Source organism: Mandrillus leucophaeus, unplaced genomic scaffold (assembly GCF_000951045.1).
Source record: "Mandrillus leucophaeus isolate KB7577 unplaced genomic scaffold, Mleu.le_1.0 Scaffold580, whole genome shotgun sequence".
In the NCBI taxonomy this organism is placed as follows: domain Eukaryota; kingdom Metazoa; phylum Chordata; class Mammalia; order Primates; family Cercopithecidae; genus Mandrillus; species Mandrillus leucophaeus.
Window position 1 is genome coordinate 113,060 of NW_012106253.1, and position 24,483 is coordinate 137,542.

Consider the following 24,483-nt stretch of genomic DNA (forward strand, 5'->3'; position numbering starts at 1 on the left):
TCCACTGCTCTCTTCAAAGCTGTCAGACAGAGTCGTTTGCGTCTGCAGAGGTTTCTGCTGCTTTTGTTGTTGTTTACTGTGCCCTGTCCCCAGAGGTGGAGTCTACAGAGACAGGCAGGTTTCCTTGAGCTGCTGTGAGCTCCACCCAGTTGGAGCTTTCCAGAGGCTTTGTTTACCTACCTAAGCCTCAGCAATGGCGGGTGCCCCTCCCCCAGCCTCCATGATGCCTTGTGGTTAGATCACAGACTGCTGTGCTAGCAATGAGGGAGGCTCCGTGGGTGTGGGACCTTCCTGGCCAGATTTGGGATATAGTCTCCTGGTGTGCCCATTTGCTTAAAGCGCAGTATTGGGGTGGAAGTTACCCGATTTTCCAGGTGTTGTGTGTTTCAGTTCCCCTGGCTAGGAAAAGGGATTCCCTTCCCCCTTGTGCTTCCCGGGTGAGGCGATGCCTTGCCCTGCTTCAGCTCTCGCTGGTCAGGCTGCAGCAGCTGACCAGCACCGATTGTCCGGCTCTCCCTAGTGAAATGAACCCAGTACCTCAGTTGAAAATGCAGAAATCACCGGTCTTCTGTGTCGCTTGCACTGGGAGTTGGAGACTGGAGCTGTTCCTATTTGGCCATCTTGCTCCACCCCCTCTGGAAAGTTTTTCAGAGCAGTAGGCTGGAATGATTTTATAGTGTCACTTTGTTTCTCATCTGTCATAGATTACTATTCTTTATTATCTAACGTTGAGTTTCTTAAAAGCCGTTGTTTTATATATTTTGTCCAGATGATTTGGTTGTTTTAAGTTATAAGGTAAATCTATTCCTTGTTACTCCACTTTTGCTAAAAGCAGAAATCTATTTGCCCATTTTTGGATTGGGGCTTTAATTTACACATAAATCACTTACCTATTTTAGTCAAATGTTATTAGACTTTACATTATATCTATGAAGATACATGTGTGCTAACTTATACATTGTTACCAGTGATCTAAGGCTAATAGACACCCTTTATTTCCAGTAAGGACCCTCAATATGTTTTATTCCTCCAAAGCTGTGCCTATTGGGAGATACAGTTTCATACAGTTAAGATGGTAATGTAATTAAAACACACACACACACACACTCACACACGGGCACTACAGGCAGAAAATCTAGCCTGAATGTGAGTTTCTTTCATTTGTTGGTACAACTCTGGGAAACTTGTCTCATGTCTGAACCTATGCTTGCTCATCTGTAAATGAAACTAATTAAATAGGATTATTGTGGAAATGACACAGCATAATGTATATTAAGCATCTGACAAATATTAAGCCCTGGCTAAAGTTAATGACATTTTCTTCTCTTTTAATTATGTATTTTTCAGTGTGCAAACAACTGTGGATTTAGTTACAGACAAAGGATTACATATTGCACCGGGATCCCATCTACTAAGAAACATAAGCTCCATCGACTTCGGCCTATAGTCTATCAAGAATGCCCTGTGGTGCCTTCCTCTCAGGTTTACAAATGCATTAACAGCTGTTTGCATTTGGCCACTTGGAAAGTTGGAAAATGGGGCAAGGTCGGTGTATAAGTATGAATTTTAAAACTTCTGAATAAGACTTTCTAGGTGTGGGAAATCTGGTAATCTGTATGTCTAATTAGATCCTCAGAATTGCTTCAGACCACTATTGTCTAAAAACCACTTTATCAGTTATTTATATAAATATCTTATCTCTTGTTTGATGCTTGCTATAACTTGCTTAAAGCAGAGACCATAACTCATACTTATTTCTGTTCCTTAGAGGACTTAGCACAGTCGCTTGCACTTTGAGTAAGTGCTTAAGAAATATTTATTGGTTAAGTGAAGAAGAAAATAAATATGACGTATGAGTAATAAAAGTTATTTATATCATAATCTGTTTCCAATTGAATTTATAGAAAGTAAGTAAATATCACTTTGCAAACTTAGCACATAACTTAATGAGATAGTCTTAATTACCATCACTGACTAATGTTTATTAAGTATTTACAATGTATCATTGCTAACTGCACAAAATGAATGAGAAGAAGCCAGTAACTGAGAAATAATAGATTCAGGCTCATGCCTAAGGATTTTTCCCACCTGGGACTCTCCAGTCAACAGCATAGTTTTGTGTCTTCTGTGGATCTAGCCACTACTGACCCTCAGTGTGCTACAGAAATACTTGGTCTAAGAAAACGAGACTTGGATTTTCTGGCCTTATGATTCATAATATAGTTTACCTTCAAATTTTACTCTGTTCGCAGTGCTCAGTGACTTGTGGAATTGGGATAATGAAGAGACAAGTGAAATGCGTTACCAAACATGGTTTGTCCAGTGACTTATGTTTAAACCATTTAAAACCAGGTGCTCAAAAGAAATGCTATGCCAATGACTGTAAGTAGTAGACTTCAAAACTCTACCTAATACCTAAGGGTTTCTAATACGTTTCAGTTAAAATAAATATCTATAGTAGTTGCACACTCTACAAAACAAAGCGTCAGATATTCAGAGTGTAGCAATATTTCTATGATTAGGTTCATGCTGTGTTTGTAATTTGCTCTGTGTTAAGTTGTGTTAATTTGTCTTTGAAGGTAAATCATTTACCACCTGCAAAGAAATTCAAGTGAAAAACCACATTAGAAAGGATGGTGACTATTACCTTAACATTAAGGGAAGAATAATAAAGGTATTATGAAAACAGTTCCTATTTTATTTTAACGTTGATCATTGACTTTGGAAAAAGTTTTTCTAGATGTTTACATTTTTTCTTTAGATTCATTGTGCAGACATGCACTTGGAGAACCCTAAGGAATATTTGACACTGGTCCAAGGTGAAGAAAACTTTTCTGAAGTGTATGGCTTTAGGTATGAGATGTGTGTTGGTCTATCTGAGCATTTTCATGATCTTCCAAGAGAATTGGAACGTCTAGCCTTCAGAGTGATACTTGAATAGCTTACATGTGAGACAAATAATGTAGGAGCAGGTAGACATGTTAGGACCTAAACCAGATGTTGTTAATGCCTGTTCAGAAATAAAGGCTTGAATATTAACCTGTACTGTTAATATTGACTATTGACAGAGAGATTGACTAAGAATACTGTGGCTGAGAAGTCAGACATGGAGAAGGGAAGAATTTAAGAACTATGTGCATTTTCATAAAATCAAACTAATTCCAGTAATAAAAGCTAGAAGAATTGCAGTTGAATTATTTTTCTACAAACTCTTCTTAGATGTTTCATTGAGAATTTTGTAGTTTCACCTAAAGTGATTTTTACTTCTTTCTTAACTTGTTGACATTATAATATCGAAGAGCAGGAGTGTGTTTTATTTTTCTATTCCCAAAGATAATCTACATTATGGCCTAGTAACCGCATCTAATACTAAAATATTCCAATGTTGTTACAGACTAAAAAATCCGTATCAATGTCCTTTTAATGGGAGTAGGAGGGAAGACTGCGAATGTGACAATGGACACCTAGCTGCTGGATACACTGTTTTCAGCAAAATAAGAATTGATCTCACTTCCATGCAAATTAAAAGTAAGTGCTCAATCTACATTTTAGAATCAAAAAGCCTCCATTTGCTTATGAATGTCTAACAATATGTTGGTATATATGGTAGCCAGGGTACAGAGAAGGACCTGGCATTGTGCAAAAATTGCTTACTTTTTAAAAAACAGTTAGCTACATACTTCCTCTGCAATGACATGCACCATGAGGACTTTTTTTTTTTTTTTTTTTTTTTTTTTTTTTTTTGAGACGGAGTTTCACTTTTACTGCCCAGGCTGGAGTGCAATGGTGCAATCTTGGCTCACTGCAACCTCCGCTTCCTGGGTTCAAGCAATTCTCCTGCCTCAGCCTCCCGAGTAGCTGGGAATACAGGCACATGCCACCATGCCTGGCTAACTTTTTTGTATTTTTAATAGAGATGGGGTTTCACTGTGTTGGTCAGGCTGGTCTCGACCTCCTGATCTCAGGTGATCCACCCACCTTGGCCTCCCAAAGTGCTGGGATTACAGGCGTCAGCCACCGCTCCCAGCTGGGGACTCTTAATAAAAATGTAATGACAGTGACAAGTAAGATACTGCCCTTCCAAGATAAAATCCTCTACCTTAAAATCCTCAGGTACATTAAGGATAAGAAAGTTGATATTCTCAGTCTACTTGTGGAACCTTTTTGCAGGGTTTAAAGTAATCATTTAAATTAGTTTCAAATGATAATTTATCAGGTATTTTCCCATACATTATCTCATTTGACCTTTTTAACACTCTTATATTAGTTAAGGCAGATATTACATCACACTGTTATAAGTAATATGGAAGTTAAGCAACTTGTTCCATTCATACAATTAGTAACTGGCATTAAGGAAAACAAAGTCCTACTCACAGACCTTAGATTATACATCATATTGCTTTTCTAGAAAATAATTTATAATACAATCAAGTCAAAACATCTTTATAGAACTTAATATACACCAGGCAAATGCAGCCTGCCATCTTGAAAGTTACATATCTACATGAAGATGCAAAAAAGTGCATTTCACTAGCAGAGGCTCCATCTCAATTGCCAGTGAATCGTCAGTGCCTAGCATGGTGCATAAGTCACAGAAAGCAATGAAAAAAATTTAAGACAGCATATGCATGAATACATAATATATAAATTATAGTCATATAATTATGAAGCATTATTATTAATAATAATGGCTATGATTTACTGAATATCCGCCATCTACTACAGTGTGGAAGCATTATGTTACTATGGTTACAATAATAAATTCTAGACTGTCTGGGTGTAATTCTTCATCTTCATTTATCAGCTGTGTGATGTTGGGCATATGTCTTTAAGCCTCAGTTCCCTCATGTGTAAAATGAGAAACTACCACTAAGGTTTTTTCTTCATTTCCTTTTTCTTTCCTTCTTTTTTTTTTTTTTTTGTTCTTATTTGGTGATGATTAAGAGATGATATTTGTAATGTATCTAGTCATTGTTTTACATGTAATACAAGGTTGTCAAACCCACAGCCTGCAGTCCTCATGCGGCCCAGGGCGGCTTTGAATGTGGCCCAACACAAATTTGTAAACTTTCTTAAAACATTTTGAGACTTTTTTTGTGATTTTTTTTTTTAGCTCATAAGCTATTCTTAGTGTTAGTGTATTTTATGTGTGGCCCGAGACAATTATTCTTCCAGTGTGGCCCGGGGAAGCCAAAAGATTGGACATCCCTGATAGAGTACATGCTGTATAAATATTGGTTATCATTTAATAATGTGTATGGTTATAAGCATGTTATTAGCACTCTAAGTTTCTAATAGGCACTCAGTAGCTTATTTGCTGTTAACTAGGCTGCTTTTTAACAAAGCTGCCATTTTGCCAGGCATTAGTCTGGGCCCGAAGCATACAATATCAAATATATACAGTTTCAGCTCCTCTCTTCTTCTTCCTCAAACTTGTATGGTAAAAATCCAGCCTTGATTAAATTAAACCTCCTACCCATTCTGTGCTTGTAGCATAAAACTGAATGTGGCAAATAATACCAGCCCTTCTGACTGATACCATTTTAAACCCATGAGTATTAAGCTTACAGGGATCCTTGGCACCACCAAGTAACTCTATTGCATTTCCCTAGTCCATTCTCTCTCCTACTTTTCTAACTTATACTTTCTCCTCTAGCTTCGAATTTCAACATTTTTAATACCTCCATTCTACTAACTCACTGCTGGTGATCTTGCTCGCTATTTCACTGAGAAAATAAGAACAACCAGAAGGGAATTGCTCAAGTTCCCACTTCCATATCTACCCGCCTACCTGAATCTTTACCTACCTCCTTTGCTTTCTCTTGTTTACTCGGATGAACTCTTCATGCTCCCATCCAAGGCAAATCCTGCTCCTTGTCCTCTAAACTCAGTGCCTTGTACCTACTCAAGAACATTATTTCAGCATATTTCATGATCTCCCTCACATCCTCAATTCTGCTGCTGAATCATTTAAATTCTTCATAGAGAAACATGTTATTTCTTTCATCATAATCATGAGCAAATAATCTTGACCTTTACCCATCCAGCCACTGTCCAGTTTCTGTGTTCATTTATAGTAAAATTTCTGAAACAAGTTATAATTTGCACTCTCCAATTTCTCTTTCCCCATGCTATACTCTAATCAATCTCTTATTCATATCGCTTCAGGAAACAGTCCTTATCAAAGTCGTCAATAACCTGTTTCCCTAAATTCAATGATAAAGTCTTGTTTTTCATCTTACATGATTCATCAGCAGCATTTGTATACCAGGACACCATCCTCTAGTGGTTTTGCGCCTTTCTTGACCCCTGTTCCTCCTGTCTTTCTCACTGTTTCTCGACTTGGCAAGTTATTCTTCATCTTCTACAACTCTGAATGTTGAGGAGCTGTAGGATTCAATTGTTATTTGGGAATCTCATTAAATTTATAGATTTCAAGTACCACCTGTTAAATGACAGTCCCAAATGCACATTTCCAACCTGGACTGCTACCCTAAACTCCAAAATCCAACTGTCTACTCAGCATATTCATATGAATGTTTAATAGGCATGTCACACTCAATGTATCCAAAACTGAACTTCTAATATTTCCTGCCAAACCTGCTCCTCAAACCCAAATGTTTACCACTGCAGTAAATGCCACCAATAATAGTCTACTTAGTCTAGCTAAAACCTAGCAACACCTTCAACTTCTACCTTTCTTCCACACCCACATGTAATTCAGCATCAACTTCTGTCAGGTGAATTTTCAATGTGCATGCTGTTATGGACAGAACTGTGCCTTTCACTGGTCAACAAAAGTCAACATGACGTTCCCACCTCTATTCCCTCTCAGTTTTCTGCTGCCCCGACCCCTCTCATCACTCCTACTATAGACACAGTGGCCTGTTTGCTGTTCCTTGAACACACCAGGTATGCCCCCATCTTAAGGCCTTTGCACTTACTCTTGCATCTGCCAGGAACATTCATCTGTAGCTATCTGTATGTTTTACCCCTTCATTTCTTTTGGGTCTCTGCTGAAATTCATCTTCTAAATAAGGCCATCCAGAACCACTCTCCACCACTAAATTCTCTTCCTCCCCATTCTATTCTCTGCTTTATTTTCTTTCCATAGCAAGTATCACCCCTAATATACTGTAATATTTGTTTTATAACTTGTCTCTTCCTGGTAAGACTCAGATTCCACTGGCCTCTGTTTCACCCACTGCTGTGTTCACCATATCTATAATACTGCCCAATGCAAAATATATTGTAAATAAGTATCTGTTGAATTGAAAGTCCTTGCTTTTCTCAAGAGGTTTATAGGAACAGATAGTTTGAACAATCTCAAGACAACTTTGAGTTAACAAAAGTGGCAAAAAATGAGTTTTAGGAGGAGGGAGAAGCATGAACAAAAGCATGGAAGGGAGAAGCATTTTGCTGGTATCAGAGAATAAAAAGCAGTCTAGTTTTGTCTAAACATAAATCAAATGTAGGTTGGGGGATGGTAGCTTATTAGGGAAGTTTGCAGGGAGCAGATCATGAAGAACAGTGTATACTAAACTATCCATTTGAATTTTATCTTGTAAGTTATAGGAGCCATTGGAATAAAAGCGTAAAGGCATATGCAGGGGAAGGAATAGAGTTGGTTGGAGGCAGAACAAATTGTATCCATGAAAAATGATTAGGAAGCTAATGTAACAATTCAGATAAAAAGTGATGAGTACTGGAAACATGGGTCAGGATACCCATCTGAGAAATACTAAAGAGGTAGACACTACAGGATTTTCTGATAGAAGGGGTGTGGGAATTAGTGACATGGAATGTTTAGAAAGGTTTCTAAAATAACAAGACAGATGGTAATACAGTTTAGTGAAATGGGAAATAGACCAGGGCAAATAAATTTGGAGAAAAAGGTAATTCATTTAGCTTTGAACATGTTAAATGACAGGTATCTGTGGGTCATCCAAGTAATGATGCCCAACAGGAGTTTGATATATGTTCTGTAACTCATCAGAGTCAAGTGAACTGCATATATACTTATGAGTCATCATTGTGTAATTGGCTGATGAAACTGGCTGTTGATTGACATGCTTTTGGAGATAGTAACAATAGATGCTTTGAAAGTTGTGTCTCTGATCTTTCCCAGCCTAACCCACAAATGCCACAAATAGATAGTGGTGTGCAGATGAATGATGACCAGTTATTCAGGGAAGAAAAAGTCTGATTTGTGGTGTTAGGCACAAATATATACATGGTGTATATATTCCCGCCATGACCAATCATAAGCTACCAACATGACCTCATTGTACCTGGGCTTGGGAAGAGATGCACACAGTTGGCTCTCACTATTTGTTACAAGCTGGCTCTGGTAAACCATGGAAAGCTTCCTGGTTTCCTGTGGAGAGATTTTTCTCTGTGGAGAGATTTTGAATTACCTAAATGAATTTTTATATATGCTGTCCATAAGCATTCAATTTTATTGTTTTGTCATTTATGTTTACATAACCTTTTTTTCTCCAGTGATTTTGCTTCTGACCCCACTTTATCTATTTCAGATATTCTGTGACTTCAAATGTAATAATGCATTTATTTAGTTTTAAATCTTCTATTTAATTACTAATATGCTTGCCATTTGTTAGGGAAATTTATGATATGAACATTTTTGTATTAAACAAAATTTATTCATTGAGAGCCTAGTCTATGTTATACACTAGAATTGTGGCATTTGTGCTTAAAATTTTAAAATTAATATATAAATATGTATGTTTACTAAGTAATATGAAAACTCTGTGTTTGATGACAAAGATTGCATTATTGTCTCCATGCTAAAGAGTTTCATTTATTATTTTCTATTTTCTATTTATTATTTTCTAGCTACAGACCTTCGTTTTTCCAAAACAATATTTGGAAATGCAGTTCCATTTGCCACAGCTGGAGATTGCTACAGTGCTGTCAGATGCCCACAGGTATTTCACATTTGTTTGATTAATTTTCTTTCATTGTGAAAAAAAATTATAGCTTCTCTTCATTTATTTTTTTTGACCAGAATATTGCAATAAACATAAGTAAATAGAAATGCAAAGCTTCATATATGCACTTTGTTTCAAAGGTCATAGATAATCTTTGGAGGAAAAGCATCTTTGCCAATTTTGGGTTTGTTTAAAAGGTGTAACAATAATTTTAAACAGATTCTATTTCTTCTTCCATAATATGTTATCAGTTTTTTCATCTTTCCATTTAGTCCATGGAAATGAATAGATATTTGTCAAAAGGCAAAGGAACGGATCACAAGCATGTGACTTTCATACACTTCTGCTGACATCAGTTCTAATAGCTTCCTAGGTCTGTAACATCCTCCAAATGAGAGTCTATTATTGGTAAAATTTATGTTGAATACATTTTCATATTTTTATTCTTGCTTTTATCCTTTATTTCCAGAGTTCTCTTCACATGCTCTTATGTCATTTCCATGATTTCCAATATAGAGCATGCTTCTTAGAAGAAAATTTACTCTCACATTTTTAACTAGAGATTTTACATAGATAATGAAAACAATATTTTTATGGTAAGATGAAGGATTGTAAGCTAGATGAATATAGCACTTTTAGGTGACTCATTGGTAATGGAATATATGAATCAAATCTACTACCTAAGACAAGCGGTAATTACTATATTGTATGATTTTGAAGAGAAGTAGTTAATAGTTTGTCATAGACCTCTTTTCTTAGACTATTCTGTTTATAATTTTCATCATATGACATTGAAGTTACGCTTATATTAGGAAGAGAGGACATTTTCTGTTAGAGAACTTAAAGGAGATCAAGAGACACTGGAACTACAGGCTGAAATGAATAAAAGCCTAGATAAATCTATACATCTTAACTTAGGTCCAGAAACTCAAACTGAATGTGGTGATGTTACATGAAAAGACATAGGTGTTTTATTCACCCAGCATGAGTTCAGTATGACTCCTTTAGAGCAGGGAGTGATTTATAAACAACCTAATATAGTCATAAGGTTACAAAACAAAATAGCAAGATGGAAGGATTTATTTTTATTTGATACTGAAACATTACAGTTATTTTAAAATTTCTATCTGTAAAAGATCATTTTCAATCTACTTAGGAGTAGGGGGGGATCACAGGAAAGAAAGAAGGGTTTAAATCATGTCAACTAAGGAAAATGGAGAAGGTAGCCAGGAAAAGAGTGGGAGATAATTGTAACGATCTTTACATATTTAAAGAACTACCATACCATGAAAGAGGAATGAGGTCATGTGTGTTCCTCCAGGAGGCATTAATAGGGCAGTAGATTCCAGCTCAACAGTAAGAAGGCTTTGACAGGTAGAGTTGTTGGTAAGGAGAACCCAAATCTGGGGCCCAAATAAATCATTAATTTTTACCTTTATTTGTATGGATTGATCTTGTATTCTGCAACTTTGCTGAACTAATTTATTAGTTGTAACAGTAGATTTCTTAGGATTTTCTTTACACACAGTGATGTCATCTGCGAATAAAGATAATTTTACTACTTCTTCAATCTAGATACCTTTTATTTCTTTATCTTGTTTTATTGCCCTGACTACAGCTTCTAGTACAATACTGAATAAAAGTGGCAAGAGTGAACATCCTTGTGTTCTGATATTAGGCAAAAAGCATTCAGTCCTTCAGCAGCAAGTATGTTAGTTTCATGTGTATGTTAAGTATGTCAGCTAAGAGTATTTTCTAGATATCCTTGATCAGGTTGAGGACATGTCCTTCTGTTTCTAGCTTAAGTGTTATTATAAAAGGATGTTGGATTTTCTGTGGAGAAGATCCTGTGGTTTTTGTCCATTACTGGATAGAGTGTTACCACACTGATTTATTTTTGTATGTTGAAACACAATCTTGCATTCCTGTGATAAATCCCACTTAGTCATGGTGTATAATTATTTTCCTATATCACTAAATTTGGTTTGCTAGTATTTTTCGAGAATATTTCATATTTGTAGGAGAGATTGTTGTATCTTTGTTTTTCTTGTGATATCTGTCTCGTTTTGGTATCACAGAAGTAGTGGCCTTATAGAATGTAGTGGGACATGTTTTTTCCTATTGTACTGTTTGGAAAGAGTTTGTGAAAAATGTATTCTTTATATGTTTGGTAGAATTTACCAGGAAAGCCATCTGAGCCTGGGCTTTTTGTGAAAGTTGTTTTAATTACCAGTTTACTTTATTTATTTATTATAGATGTATTCAAATTTTTGCTGTTCTTGAATTTGTTTTGGTAGTTATGTCTTTTTAGGAATTTGTTTTATCTAAGTTAACTAATTGGTTGTCACACATTGTTCATAGTATTCCATTATAATCCTCTGCTCTTCTTTTTCCAGTGTTTTAAGGTAAAAGGGTAGATTATTGATTTGAGATTATTTTTCCTTTTTAATATAGGCATTTATAGTTATAAATTTTCCTTTAATCAATTCTTTTGTTGCATCCCAAAATATTTGGTATGTTGTGTGTTTCCTTTAATTTATTTTATTTTCTATTATCTATAGTTATGTCTTTGATATATTGGTTATTTAAGAGTGTGGAGTTTGATTTCTACGTATTTGTAAATTTGCCAAATTTTCTTTTTTGAATTTCAACCTTTATTGTGACTGGAAAACACGCTCTGTGTTATTTTATTTACTTAAATTTATTGAGGCTTATTTTATGGTATAGCATATAGTTTGTCCTGGAAAATCTTCAATACATTCTTGGGAAGAATGTGCATTCTGTTGTTGTTGGATGAAGTGTTCTATAGACTATGGACCTTATTGGTTTATAGTGTTGTTCAACTCTTTCTTTCTTGTTGATCTTCCGCTTAGTTGTTCTATCTGCTGAAATTCTACAACTATTATTTTTAAATTGTCTATTTCTCAATTCAATCTTTTATGTACTTTGTTTTGCTTCATTTATTTTGAGATTTTGTTGTACATGAATATATAATTGTCATAACTTCCTAACATATTGACCTTTTTATTATAAAATATTTGTCTTTATCTACAGTAATGTTTTTGTTTTAAAGTCTAATTTATCTGATATTAGTGTGGCCACTTCGGCTCTGTTAGAATTGCTATATGTATTTTCATCCCTTTACTTTCAACTTATTTATATCTTTGGCTCTTCAGAATGTCTCTTATAGAGTATTTTGTTGGATTACTGCCTTTGATTGGATTTCTTTAACGTTACTATTGCTATGTCTGGATTTACATCTGCCGTTTTACTTTTTGTTTTCTATATGTCTCATGTTGTCTTTGTTCAACTGTTCCTCCTTACTGCTTTCTTTTTTATTCAGTGAATGTTTTCTAGGCTAACATTTTAATTTCCTCAATTTTTTCATTATTTTTGAATTGTTTTCTTAGTGGTTATTCAAAGGCTTACAGTATATGTCTTATCATAATGTACTTTACATTTTACTATTGAGCATTCCTATCTTTCCAGTGAAATATAAAGACAGTACTACTATAAATGACCTATTTCTTCTCTTTTTCTGCTATATTTGTTACACATATACCATTTATAAAGGCAACAAACTTGCAACATATTGTTATTATATTAACTTAAATAATTTTATGTCTTTTACATAATATGAGAGAAGATAGAGCAATTATATATTCATAGACTTGGTTACATAAACCTTCTCATTTAGTATTTCTGGTTCTCTTTATTTCTTCCTGTGGATTTGACTTATCATCTTGTGTCATTTCCTAACTCTAAAACAGCTTTGCTTCCACCTCTCTTATTTGTCCCCTTATCGTCAAATATGTTACACGTCTATATATTACAGGTCAATAATATAATTATATATACCTTGGTTTATACGATTGCTTTTAAATCAGTTAAAATAAGAAAAGTGAAGACAAAAGCAATTATAGCGTATTTTATAATTATCTGCATAATTACCTTTATCAGTACTCTTGATTGTTTTGTGTTGATTTGTATTAATGTCTGATGTTACTCGATTTCAGCCTGAAGAACTTCCTTTAGTATGTCTTGTAAAGTAGATCTGCTAGCAAGAAGTCCTCTCATTTATTTAATTTTTTTTTTTATCTAGGAGTGTCTTTATTTTGCCTTCCTTTTTGAATGATAGATTTGCTTATTGAAAAATTATTGATGCACAGTTTTTATTTTCAGCACTTTGAATATATCATCACACTGCCTTCTGACTTCTAAGTAGATAATAGATGTCAGCTTTTATCTTATTGGGTTCCATGGATGTGGTCATTTTTCTCTTGGTGTTTTTGGGGATTTTCTCTTTGTATTTGTTTTTCAATATCTTTACTGTGTCATATTTGATGTGCCTCTCTTTGTGTCTACTTGGCTTGGAGTTCACTAAGCTTCTTGGATGGGTAAATTAATATGTTTCACTGATTTTGGAAAATTTTCAGTCATTATTTCTTCAAATATATTCTCTGCTCTTTTTAATTCTTCTCTCCTTTTGGTACTTCCATTGTGCGTATGTTGGTGCACCTAATGGTGTCCTTTCATTCCTCTGAGGCCCTGTTCATTTTTCTTCTTCATTTTTCTTCTCTGTTCTTCAGACTGCATCATTAACATCCCTTTAACTTTGCCAATTCTACTAGATCCAGTAGACAATTTCAGCCCCCTTTGTGAATTTTCTAATCTTGATTATTGTACTTTTCATCTTCAGAGTTTTCCTCTGACTCTTTGTGAAATATGATATCTTCATCTTTATTGATATTCTCTATTTGATGAGACACAGTTATCATACCTCCTTTTACTTTTTTAAACATGGTTTCTTTAGTCCTTTGAACATATTTGTATTAGCTGCTTTGAAGTCTTTGTCTGCTTAGTCTGACATCTGATACATCTCAAAGGAAGTTTTTCTTGACTTTTTTCTTGTGTATGCATCATGCTTTCCAGTTTCTTTGTATGCCTCATAAATTTTGTTGAAAACTGGACATTTTAGGTAGCTATATTTTAGCAACAGTGATTACTGATTTCACCCTCCCTTCTGAGACTTCTTGTTATGGCTGTTGTTTGCTTCTTTTTTGATTACCTGACTGAACTGTTTCAGTGAATTCTATTTCTCTTGTAGTGTGCAGCCTTTGATGGTGCTCCTCAGTGGGCACAGTCTTGGGCATGCACAGTGACCGTGATGCTCCTCTCCTTCAGAGGTAACAATGGTCTTAGCTGGGCTTTCTTCAGTTCTCATTCCCTGAAACTGTTTTGAGTTTGTCCATGGTCTGTCTCTACTGATAGGATGCTTAGCAAGAGCTCTGCTCATTGCTAGACAATTTCCCTATTCTTTCAACAATATTTTGGGGACACAAATAACTCCATAATCTGATCCAATTAAATTGAGACCCCATGGCCTCAATTAGTCTTATAGTCTGTCTCTGAGATCAGGGAAGTCCCCAAGAAGAGCCTTTGTTAGTTGCCTCATTCTCTGGTTCTCTCTGTTAAACTTCAATCTTATCTACCATTTGCCTTCATTGAGCTACTACCCTCCTCTTAACAACACACCACTAAAATCTTCTTTTCCATAGAGTACCTAGACTTGAACTTCTCCAGGTTCTATTCCAAATAAGCTCAGTCACAATAGGAAAAGCTAGTGAATTTCCTATTTTTACAACTTGATTCTCTCCCTGGGAAGAAGCTCTGCAATACTGTGGATCTGGGGACAGGGACAGTGGCCCATTCCTCAGAGTAACACCCCTGCTGTATAAATGGAGTGCTGAGTCATGGCAGTAATCCCTGGTCTTCTTGACTTTTGACCTTTTCAGCATGGCGTGTCTGCCTTACCAATGATTTTTCTGTGGGGACATTTCAGGCCTAGTGTGCTTGATCTACCATGCCTGGGGTGGACTGACTGCTCTGTGAGTAGGGACCGGGTGGAAGAAGGGAGCTTCAGACTCTCAGCTACTCTTGCCTATAATTCAACTTCTGCAGTACAGAGCTGAGTGGAATGAGAAATGCTGGTGGCCTGCCCCTCTCAAAGAGAAACCATAGCCTTAACAGGGAGCTGGGGGGGAATGGAGTCCTATATCCTTAACTGCATTCACCATGATTAGAACGATCATCTTGCTGAGGTGGGAGGAAAAGAGGGTGAGCCATGCTTCAGATGCCACAGAGTCTCACTGTTCTTACCTAGATTTAATACATTTTCTTGAATAAATGTTTCTCCCTTTTCCATATAACCATAGAAAAAATTTCAGAGACTTTAAGTGGTGGTTATAGTTATAATTTTCACCAGTCGTGTTTGTTTCACTGGAGAGAGTGTCCATGGGCTCCTCACATCACCATTCTAGAAGTGCTTCCTCACATGATTGTATTTTTAAAGGCAGGCAACTTTGCAGAGGAATCCTATGTTCTCATTCAATCTTTGAGGCTGGTTAGCTCTATTTATGTCCATTCTTCTTTCCAATTCCCTATTTCACCCATATTGGTGATAAATACCTACCTCTAACATGGTGACTCTGACCTACTGCTTTCTATTCAGTTCCCTTCCCAGGACTGTCCTTTCCCTGCTGAGCCCCTCCTCTCCTGAAGTCCTGCACTGTCTCTTTTTATACCTGTTCTTAAGTCAAGGATGTGTAATCTAAAACTTTTAACATTCTAAACAGTTTTTTCCTTGATATGTAGATGTCTTTTGTTGGTGACACATCCATTCCAACCCTCTTAAATGGCGATTATACATTCTACAATGGTTAACCTATCTCAAGACTGGTCAACTTGTCCAACAACCCATCCTCCTTTTAAGCTATGCCTTCTGGTCATATATTTGATGTAATTAGAGATAGGTAAATTGACAATGGAACCTAGTCTGCTAATACAAGGCCTAACAAATGTTGTTACTTTGGAAAAGTCACCCAGTTCTGGAAATCTGGTCCTTGTCATTACTCGTTGAATTGGGAAAGGTCTGGTCAATGAGACATGAAGAAAATCTCAGGAGATGCATACACAAGTACATCATATAACTGTCAAATGGAATCAAATTTTCTTTTATCTTATTAATGAACTTTCCTTATAGGAAATATCTGAACAGAAACCCAATTATTACAAATAAAATATTTCTTCATGTACATGAAATTTGAATGAGATATTTGCACAATCAGGTTTTTAAATAATAAGATAGCTATTTCCATTTCTTTCTAACTCCGTTTCTCCAATTTCTCTGTAATCCTTTTTTCCCTATAAGATCTTGAAAAAGTTATATAGCTGTAAACTGAGATTACCCAGTTTATAACTGAAGAAACAGACATTCCATGTTAACAGTCTGTCCAAGATCCTTAAGAAAGTCACAGGAAGATCCTTAAGAAAGTCACAGGCAGAACCAGTAATAAAATGCTCTTCCTGCCCACTGGGGCGAGATGTCTCCCTTGCATGGTTTTCTAGGCATTTCTGAAACGCAAATTTCAGAAACGCTCCATTTCCAAAATTAGATGTTATTGGGCATAGACACATGCTGTCAAAAGGAGCTGTGTCTTTCTATATTCAGCCTGTATTTATCTGCTTGAGGCTACTGTTACCAAAAATACAAACTGCCCAATATTTTTGGAGATGTTCTGTCAATATATAAACCAGATTCTGTGTTATGTTACACAGCATCTGCATGAATACTCTCCAGATGTTTGATGTCACAGAACTTATACTGTTGTTTGGGATTCATCAAACCCACATCCTCTGTGTTTGCATGTGACAGGATAGTCTGGGATAGGAACGCTAAAATGAGTATGGACACATATGGCACTTTTTAGGGAAAATAAACTTTGCCACATTGCAATATGAGATGAAATTAAGGAGTGTGGTGTGACTTTAGAATGCGTATGTCAAAAGTAAAGTAAATGTTTTGTACTTTTTGCAAAGCCACAAAAACTTTTAAAAACAAAAGTAATGTGGATCTCTTTAACTGGTTGGTAATTACATAAAAGTAAGAGAAATAATCATATTTGGCTAATGTCAGTGGGTTATGGCCAGCATCCAGTTTGAATGTTAAAAGTCAGTTGTGAGATATTTGGAATATGTATTCATTATTATCAAGGTGTAGAGTTTAATATATATCCATAAGATCTACCCTTTCGATTACATTGTTTAAATCATGTCCTTTTGTTCACTTGATCTCTCTTGTTACTGGAAGTGGTATATTGATTTTTCCTATTATTAGGGTGTGTCTGTGTAGCAGGACAAGCCACAGACAAAACTCCTCAGACACCGGATTAAAGAAGGAAGAGGTTTATTCAACCGGGAGCATAGGCAAGACTCCTGTCTGAAGAGCCGAGCTCCCCAAGTGAGCCATTGCTGTCTGGTTTAAGGGCTCGCAACTCTAAGGGGGTCCACGTGAGAGGGTCGTGATTGATTGAGCAAGCAGGGGGTACGTGACGGGGGGTTGCATGCAGTGGTAATTAGATTGGAACAAGACAGGATAGGGATTTTCACAGTGCTTTTCTCTACAATGTCTGTAATCTATAGATAACATAACCGATTAGGGCAGGGGTCAATCTTTAACTACCAGGCCCAGGGTGTGGCGCTGGGCTGTCTGCCTGTGGATTTCATTTCTGCCTTTTAGTTTTTACTTCTTCTTTCTTTGGAGGCAGAAATTGGGCACAAGACAATATGAGGGGTGGTCCCCTCCCTTATCTGTGTCTCCATGCATATCTCATAGATTTTGCTTCATAAAAGTTGTTGCTGTATGATTTGATACATAATATTTATTATGTGTTATGTCTTCTTTGTGGATTATTACTTTCAGCACTTCCTTGTCATAGTTTCATGATTGGGGACTCAAATTCTCCTTTGTCTTTTATCAACATTGCTACCCCTGCTCTCTTTTTATGTCCTTTGTCTTTTTATGCTCATTTTTAAGTATTTATTTATTTATTTTTATTTTTTTTGAGACAGAGTCATGCTCTGTCACCCAGGCTGGTGTGCAGCAGCACAGTCTGAGCTCACTGCAACCTCTGCCTCCCAGGTTCAAGAAATTCTCCTGCCTCAGTCTCCTGAGTGGCTAGGATTACAAGCGACTGCCACCACGCCCGGCTAATTTTTGTATTTTTAGTGGAGACAGGGTTTCACCCTGTTGGCCAGGCTGGTCTTGAACTCCTGACCTCAGGTGATACACCCACCTCGGCCTCCCAAAGTGCAGGGATTACAGGTGTGAGCCACTGCACCCAGCTGGTGATATGCATTTTCAAGTCTTACTCATTTTAAAACCTGGGATGTTGGTTTCCTTACTGTTGAGTTTCGAGAGCTCTTTATATGTTCTGGATACAAGTCTGTTGTTGGATACGGCATTCTAGTCCAAACTTTGTCTTTTCTTTCTTTTAAGTATCTCTCACCAAGCAGTTTTCGATTTTAATAAAGTCAAATTTTTCTTTTATGGACTGTACATTTAGACTCGTTTCTGAGAAATCATTAAATAAGCTCAAATTACTAAGATTTTTCTCCTTTTGGAAGTTTTCTTCAAAAACTTTTTATAGTTTTATGCTTTACACCTAGACCTACAATTTATTTTGAATTAAATTTTGTATTAAGTCTGGGGGATTTATAGACTTAATTTTTCATCTGAGTCAAAAACATATAGATACCCAATTGTTCTAACACCACATGTTGAAAAGACAATGTTTTCTCCACTTATTTGCCTTTCTACCTTTGTCAAAAGTACTGGCCATATTTATGTGGGTCTTTTTTTCCTTTGATCTACATGTATCTGTCTTCACCAACACCATATGTCTTGATTAGGATAGCTTTATGATAAGTGTTAAAGTAGTATGGGTCCTCCAGCTCCATTCTTCTTTTGTAAGCTTATCTCAACTATTTATATCCATAGCCTTTCTTTATAAATTTTAGAATCAACTCTCTGTATCTATAAAGATTCTGGGTAGAAAATTTGTATTGGTATTATATTAGATCTATAGAGTACATACATAATAAAATGTGTACAGTACATTTAAAAACTGTAAAACATAATTATTTAATGAGCACACGTGAACCAACCAGTCAATCCAAGAAGTGAAACGTTAAAACTTGCATCTATCTATATGCTTCTCCTCTATCTTATACCCATACCTACCTTTTTCTTTGACACAGCCAGTTACTCAAGAATAAACATTCCAATTTATTGAATTCCTAGGTCTTCTGAATCATATTACCTTCCATTTGTGATTTGGCTGCTGAAATTTTAATTTGTGTAGTGGCTGCTTCTTCAAAATGTCAGGAGGGTAGAAGAGGAGATAAGTTTCATACTACGTATCTACTCTCTTGACATTTCATACTACATATGCATGTATGGAGTGAGAGACAGTGAGAGAGAGAGAGACAGAGAGATAGAGAGACCTCATATGTTGAACAATTTTTAGATTAAAGATTAGGTTTGAGGTTTAAATTTTAATCTTAAATGAAGTATTGGAATTAATTAACACATTTATTCACTTATTTATTACTTCTAAAATCCTATAGGAATGTATAAGTACCCTTTTATGGCACTTATAGTTCTCTCATTGAATTACTTTTTTTAGGTACATATGCTATTTCACTTGACAGATTTAGAGTGAGATCTGTCTGAACTCTTATGGTACTTGACACCATCTCTGCCAGTCAGTTAATTTTGAACAAATGAGTGAGATGTGTTTTCAGCTCCATCAACATCATACCAAATTTCAGATAATTGTTTTACCATTTTTTTTGAGATCGTATTATGTAGTTTTTTAAGTGAGGACTAAGAACAGAAATAAAGCTCATGAAAATTAGTCCAGAGAAATGGAACAATCAATAGTTCTAGACTCAACTAATTGTGTTAATGACCACCTAAGGCTGTTGGTAGTCCATCAGATTCATTCCTTTTACTTCCAGTGTATATACATTTGAATATTTTTAAGGCATATTGATCAGGGAGGTAGAGAACAAATGGAAGAATGGAAAAACGGTATTAGGTTGCATGGTCCAATCCGGGCACTCAAGGAGCATCTGGTTACAAGAAATTTACATGATAGAATATATTTTCATTTTTTAATAACTTTATTTGGTGAAAAGCCTATCTGAGAAGGAATGTGAGATTGGAGGTATACAGTGCAAAACCTGTATCAGGTTGATTAAGTATCAAATGGAATAATATATCCTAAGAATCAATTCTTTTTATTCAAGTATTTGTGAACATAAAATACTACTTTGTCTAGTTTTAGTGTCATTCATTATCATAGAGTCTGAAGAGTTTTATATATGTATTTGTGTATTTACTTTTATAATACTACTATTTAATGTTTTTAATGCTGCACTTAATTCATCCATTTGAAAACACTTATTGAGAACTTAGGCCCTGTTCTGTGCTCTGGGAATACAGCAATGAAGCTGACATAGAGTTCATATTCTAAATTTCATAACCAAGTGATGTTGTATATGATAAATTGTCTTTGAAATTTATCTAAAACTAATTATTTCTGCAATGGAAAATTCTCCATTTATTGTCATTGTTTTATACAAATATTTGATCTTTATTTGTTTTTAAATGAGAAATATACAATATAAGATTGCTAAGAAATCCAAGTTAATGACTAAATTGATATCTAATTGTTTTAGCAATATTAATAATTCACATTATATAGAGAGAGTTTATTTAGACTTTGCTTTTATGACAAGATAATATTTTCATTCATATAATATAAAATCCAGTGTTTCATCACAGTCTTGCTAAAGATTCATGAGTCTTAAGCCATTGAGATATTGTGATGTAATTGAAGACTGTCTTAATATTGTTCTGAATCTATATGCATACTGAACATTGTCAGTAGACTGAACTTGTTTATAAGTTCTACTTTTCAATGTTTAAATCTGTACTGTAAAATTATATACATGTGACACAAGTGTTACCTATTTTAATCACACATTTTCTCAGTTAACATTGCAATTTAATAGTTAACAAAGATAGTCTGAAATATTTTGACATAAAAATGGTCCTGTACTTGGAAAGAATTAGATCATAAAGCTCATAGGGGACCCACACACCATAATGTGTGTAAACCATGTGGCATCACACATCTAAACACCGTTTTTGGTGTTTAAAATGGATATAATTGCCAGGACAATAATATTATGTTAGATAGTTTTGTGTGGTGAGTTAAGAAGTAATATTCTTATCACAAAAGGAATGGGGCAATAACAGAGATTCTGGAAAACACGTCAAATAGGTGAAACATCATAGAAGTTAGCAATGAAGGGTCAAAAATAGAAAGTGTAGAAATGTTAAAGTGCAGCAAATATTGGTCCCCATGAACGCTATTTCTGTCAGGATTTACTAATTTCTACAGGACCATTAGCTCTAGTTGTCAAATCATAGAGTCCTGGAGTTGGGCAGAGTTACTTCTCCACAAATAGCATTATATAGTATTAATTCAGTTGTCACTTGCAATTCAGAAGACTTATTTGTAATCAATTTTCAAAGTCCTTAACTGGTTCATTTTCTTTAGAGTAAGGTTATATCGATATTCCTTCATTTTATAAAAGACTCTTGAAGAGTATCTTGAGTCCATCCTTATATAATTCCTGTTCAGATGTTGTTAGCCAAGAGCATTCTTAAGTATTTATAAATTCCATCTATTTTTGTTTGTTTTATTTACAATCCAGGGACAGTTTAGCATTAATTTAGCAGGAACTGGGATGAAGATATCCAACACAGCAAAGTGGCTTGCTCAGGGGAGTTATACCTCTGTCAGCATACGGAGATCAGAGGTAAGTCCTGCAGGACCAAAAAGCCTGTTTGAAATACTTCTGTGCTATGAACTAGCATTAAAGGCTCTCTACCTTAAATGTAAACTTGTATGAAATTGATGACTAAAGAGTTATTGCATATAATGGGTAGATTATATATAATGGAGCACAACATCAATTTATGAAATGAAACAGGATTCATTTGTATTAATGTGCATGTGTAGGTTTTGTATACTTATGAATCCATATATGGGCTATAGATGTCTGAACATAAATTGCCAAATGCCAGGACATACAGGTTTTGTCTATCTCAAGTTTGGAGCTAATGACTTGAAATACAGGTCTTCAAAAAAGGTATGTTTTTTACTATACTTTAATTACTGAAGGTTTACAGGTTTTAATATTTCAAAATGAGTGTTAATTTTTGTTTTCTTCCCTCACTGTTTTAGTGATGGGGGTAGTGTTGGAGACCCTTGTCATTTAACAAATATTCTTCACAGTTTTTTCAAGAATTAGGATTATGTATTTATGTTGTAGTCATGTTTTCCTGTCTTTATCTAGATAACGTTGTTATTTTATTTGTAAAAATATAGACTGTCATGTAGTATTTTTATATATATATATAGTTATAACTATTTGTATAGTTTATTTATATAATTATTATAACTATAGCACATGTCGTATTATCCAAATAGAATCCACTTAATTTTCTGCAGGTATGGTGTTCCAACATGTACACTTCAAGAAACGCTTTCTATTACTCACGGTTATTGTGTCTTAGATAACATAGCCCTGCCCATAGTAAATCTGGATCTAGGTTATACGTGTTCCCACTTATATTACACATAAATTAGCACCAGCAACAACCTCTGTATACTCTAATGTTTTATGATTTTTATTTCTTATGATAAAAGTGATTTTTGTTATACTCCTATTTATATAAATATTTCTCATAAATGAAACTTAGTATTCTGATAGTCATAGCCTTTAAAACATTCTGTTTCTGAAGTTGATAAAATTGGGCTTTACTTAACAAAAGAGTTGTGTTTTTATTAACTTCTATTCTAAATATTAATTCATTATTTATTTCATTGAGAACTTCTATCTCAATCGAAAAGGTTGCACATAACTATTTCTTGAGATCTGATGCCCGGTGTGAAACTGATTGGTAAAATCCAGATATACTTACAGAAATGCAAACATATTTTCCTTTGCCAATAAGTTTAATGAAGATTGAGTTCTTACTACAACAGAGGGAACAGGGAATTATTCAACTCTGAGATTTTACTGCCTTTCCCTTCTCTGTGTACTCAGGTTCTCCAGAGCTAAAATTGCTTTAGAAAGAAAAGGTAACTTCAAAAGCTTCCATTCTCAAAACATTCTTCCGTCTCAAAATGTCTTCAGAACCTACAGTTTTCTTCTCTATCTTTACTCCCTTAGATTTAAAAAAATTACCTTTTCCAGATATGATAGGAGTTCAACCTGTTTTTGTGTCGTGTTCTAGAAATGTCTTCAGTCTTCACTTTTAGACCTAAAGATGTAAGGCATCTCGAGAGTGCATCTATCACGTCCTGACCAACCCGCTTCAGCCCACCTCTGCCACCTGTTCCTCAGTGAACTGCTCTGCTTATGGAACAATCTCCCATTTTAGTTCTTTTCTAATTCTAATGACTACTTTCAGCCCAGTTTTAATTTTTTTTCTCCATTTTACCACCTTCTATACTTTTCTCCAGAGTGTGTTTCTAATGCCTCCACGAGATGTTTGAAATAAATGGGATAGAATATGAATTATATACCTTTAAAGTCAAGTTTATACAATATCCTTCTTTTATTTGGTCTAAGAGAACATTATGTAAATTTATGTAAATATTGGATAGCAAATTGGGAGAGGTTTTAATAAACTCACTGAAGCAAATAGAGACCTAGATGAAAAATATGTGGATTGAGATTGAAATATGTGGATTGGATTTAAATCTTAATTGAGATTTAAATTGTCTCAATTATAGTATGGTATATAATATTCAATTAGCTAAAATGAATCTCAGGTTATCTAATATCCTTTAACTTTCCCATGTCCACCAGTTCAAACAATATCAAAAGGGTATGATCTTTGACCTCAAATGCAATTCTTATAGGAAACCTCTAATGATTTTAGCCATATGATTCAAAGCATTTGCTTTTTCTGCTATTTGCATGCAGATATCAGCTTGTATAAGATTCTTCTATATTTCTTCTTCCAATTTTCAGGATGGAACCAGATTTTTCGGCAAGTGTGGAGGGTACTGTGGAAAGTGTCTTCCTCACATGACTACTGGTCTCCCAATTCAAGTCATATGAACATTTAGAAGGGGGATGTATGCCCTAAAGAGGAGATATTCTCTGGAACATTCAAATGACGGGTGCTCATTTCTTTATTTCTCCCTTCCCGAGATTTCCACGTCTAATATGTCTCTGCGTTTTTTTCAGGGTGCTCATCAGGGATTCAAATAACTGCTTAATAAGGTTCTATTAATCAGGATTTTTTTAAAGAACATAATAATTTATAATAGAGAATACCAGGATCGAATGAATTATACCAAGACAGTGCTGCTCTTAACATCTTGGACTGGATCACACTTATCTTATACCTATAAACACATGTGTAAATCTCTGCTCAGCTTTGTACTGTACAATGAAATGTTTATTCTACTAGCTAAAATGAAGCAAGTAAATATTAGGATAATAAACATTCAAAATTACTATAAACATTATTTAATCTTTCTGACAAGTAGCTAATCAATAGTTACATAAAAAAGCACAGAGCCATTATACTTTCTACTCA

The 24,483-nt window shown here is 35.1% G+C and overlaps 1 protein-coding gene across 1 annotated transcript in view; it reads left to right on the plus strand.

Annotated features, from left to right (window-relative positions):
- The window catches only part of ADAMTS20 (ADAM metallopeptidase with thrombospondin type 1 motif, 20), a gene marked incomplete at its 5' end in the record, with an annotated part of 136,106 nt that extends 111,935 nt beyond the window's left edge, over window positions 1-24,171 (plus strand). The window contains 8 exons of the mRNA XM_011999063.1: window positions 1,348-1,545; window positions 2,253-2,382; window positions 2,580-2,674; window positions 2,762-2,853; window positions 3,395-3,528; window positions 8,857-8,948; window positions 21,579-21,683; window positions 23,910-24,171. Of these exons, the coding sequence (XP_011854453.1) occupies window positions 1,348-1,545; window positions 2,253-2,382; window positions 2,580-2,674; window positions 2,762-2,853; window positions 3,395-3,528; window positions 8,857-8,948; window positions 21,579-21,683; window positions 23,910-23,999 (936 nt within the window). The remainder of the gene's footprint in view (window positions 1-1,347; window positions 1,546-2,252; window positions 2,383-2,579; window positions 2,675-2,761; window positions 2,854-3,394; window positions 3,529-8,856; window positions 8,949-21,578; window positions 21,684-23,909) is intronic.
- Between the last annotated feature and the right edge of the window lie 312 nt (window positions 24,172-24,483).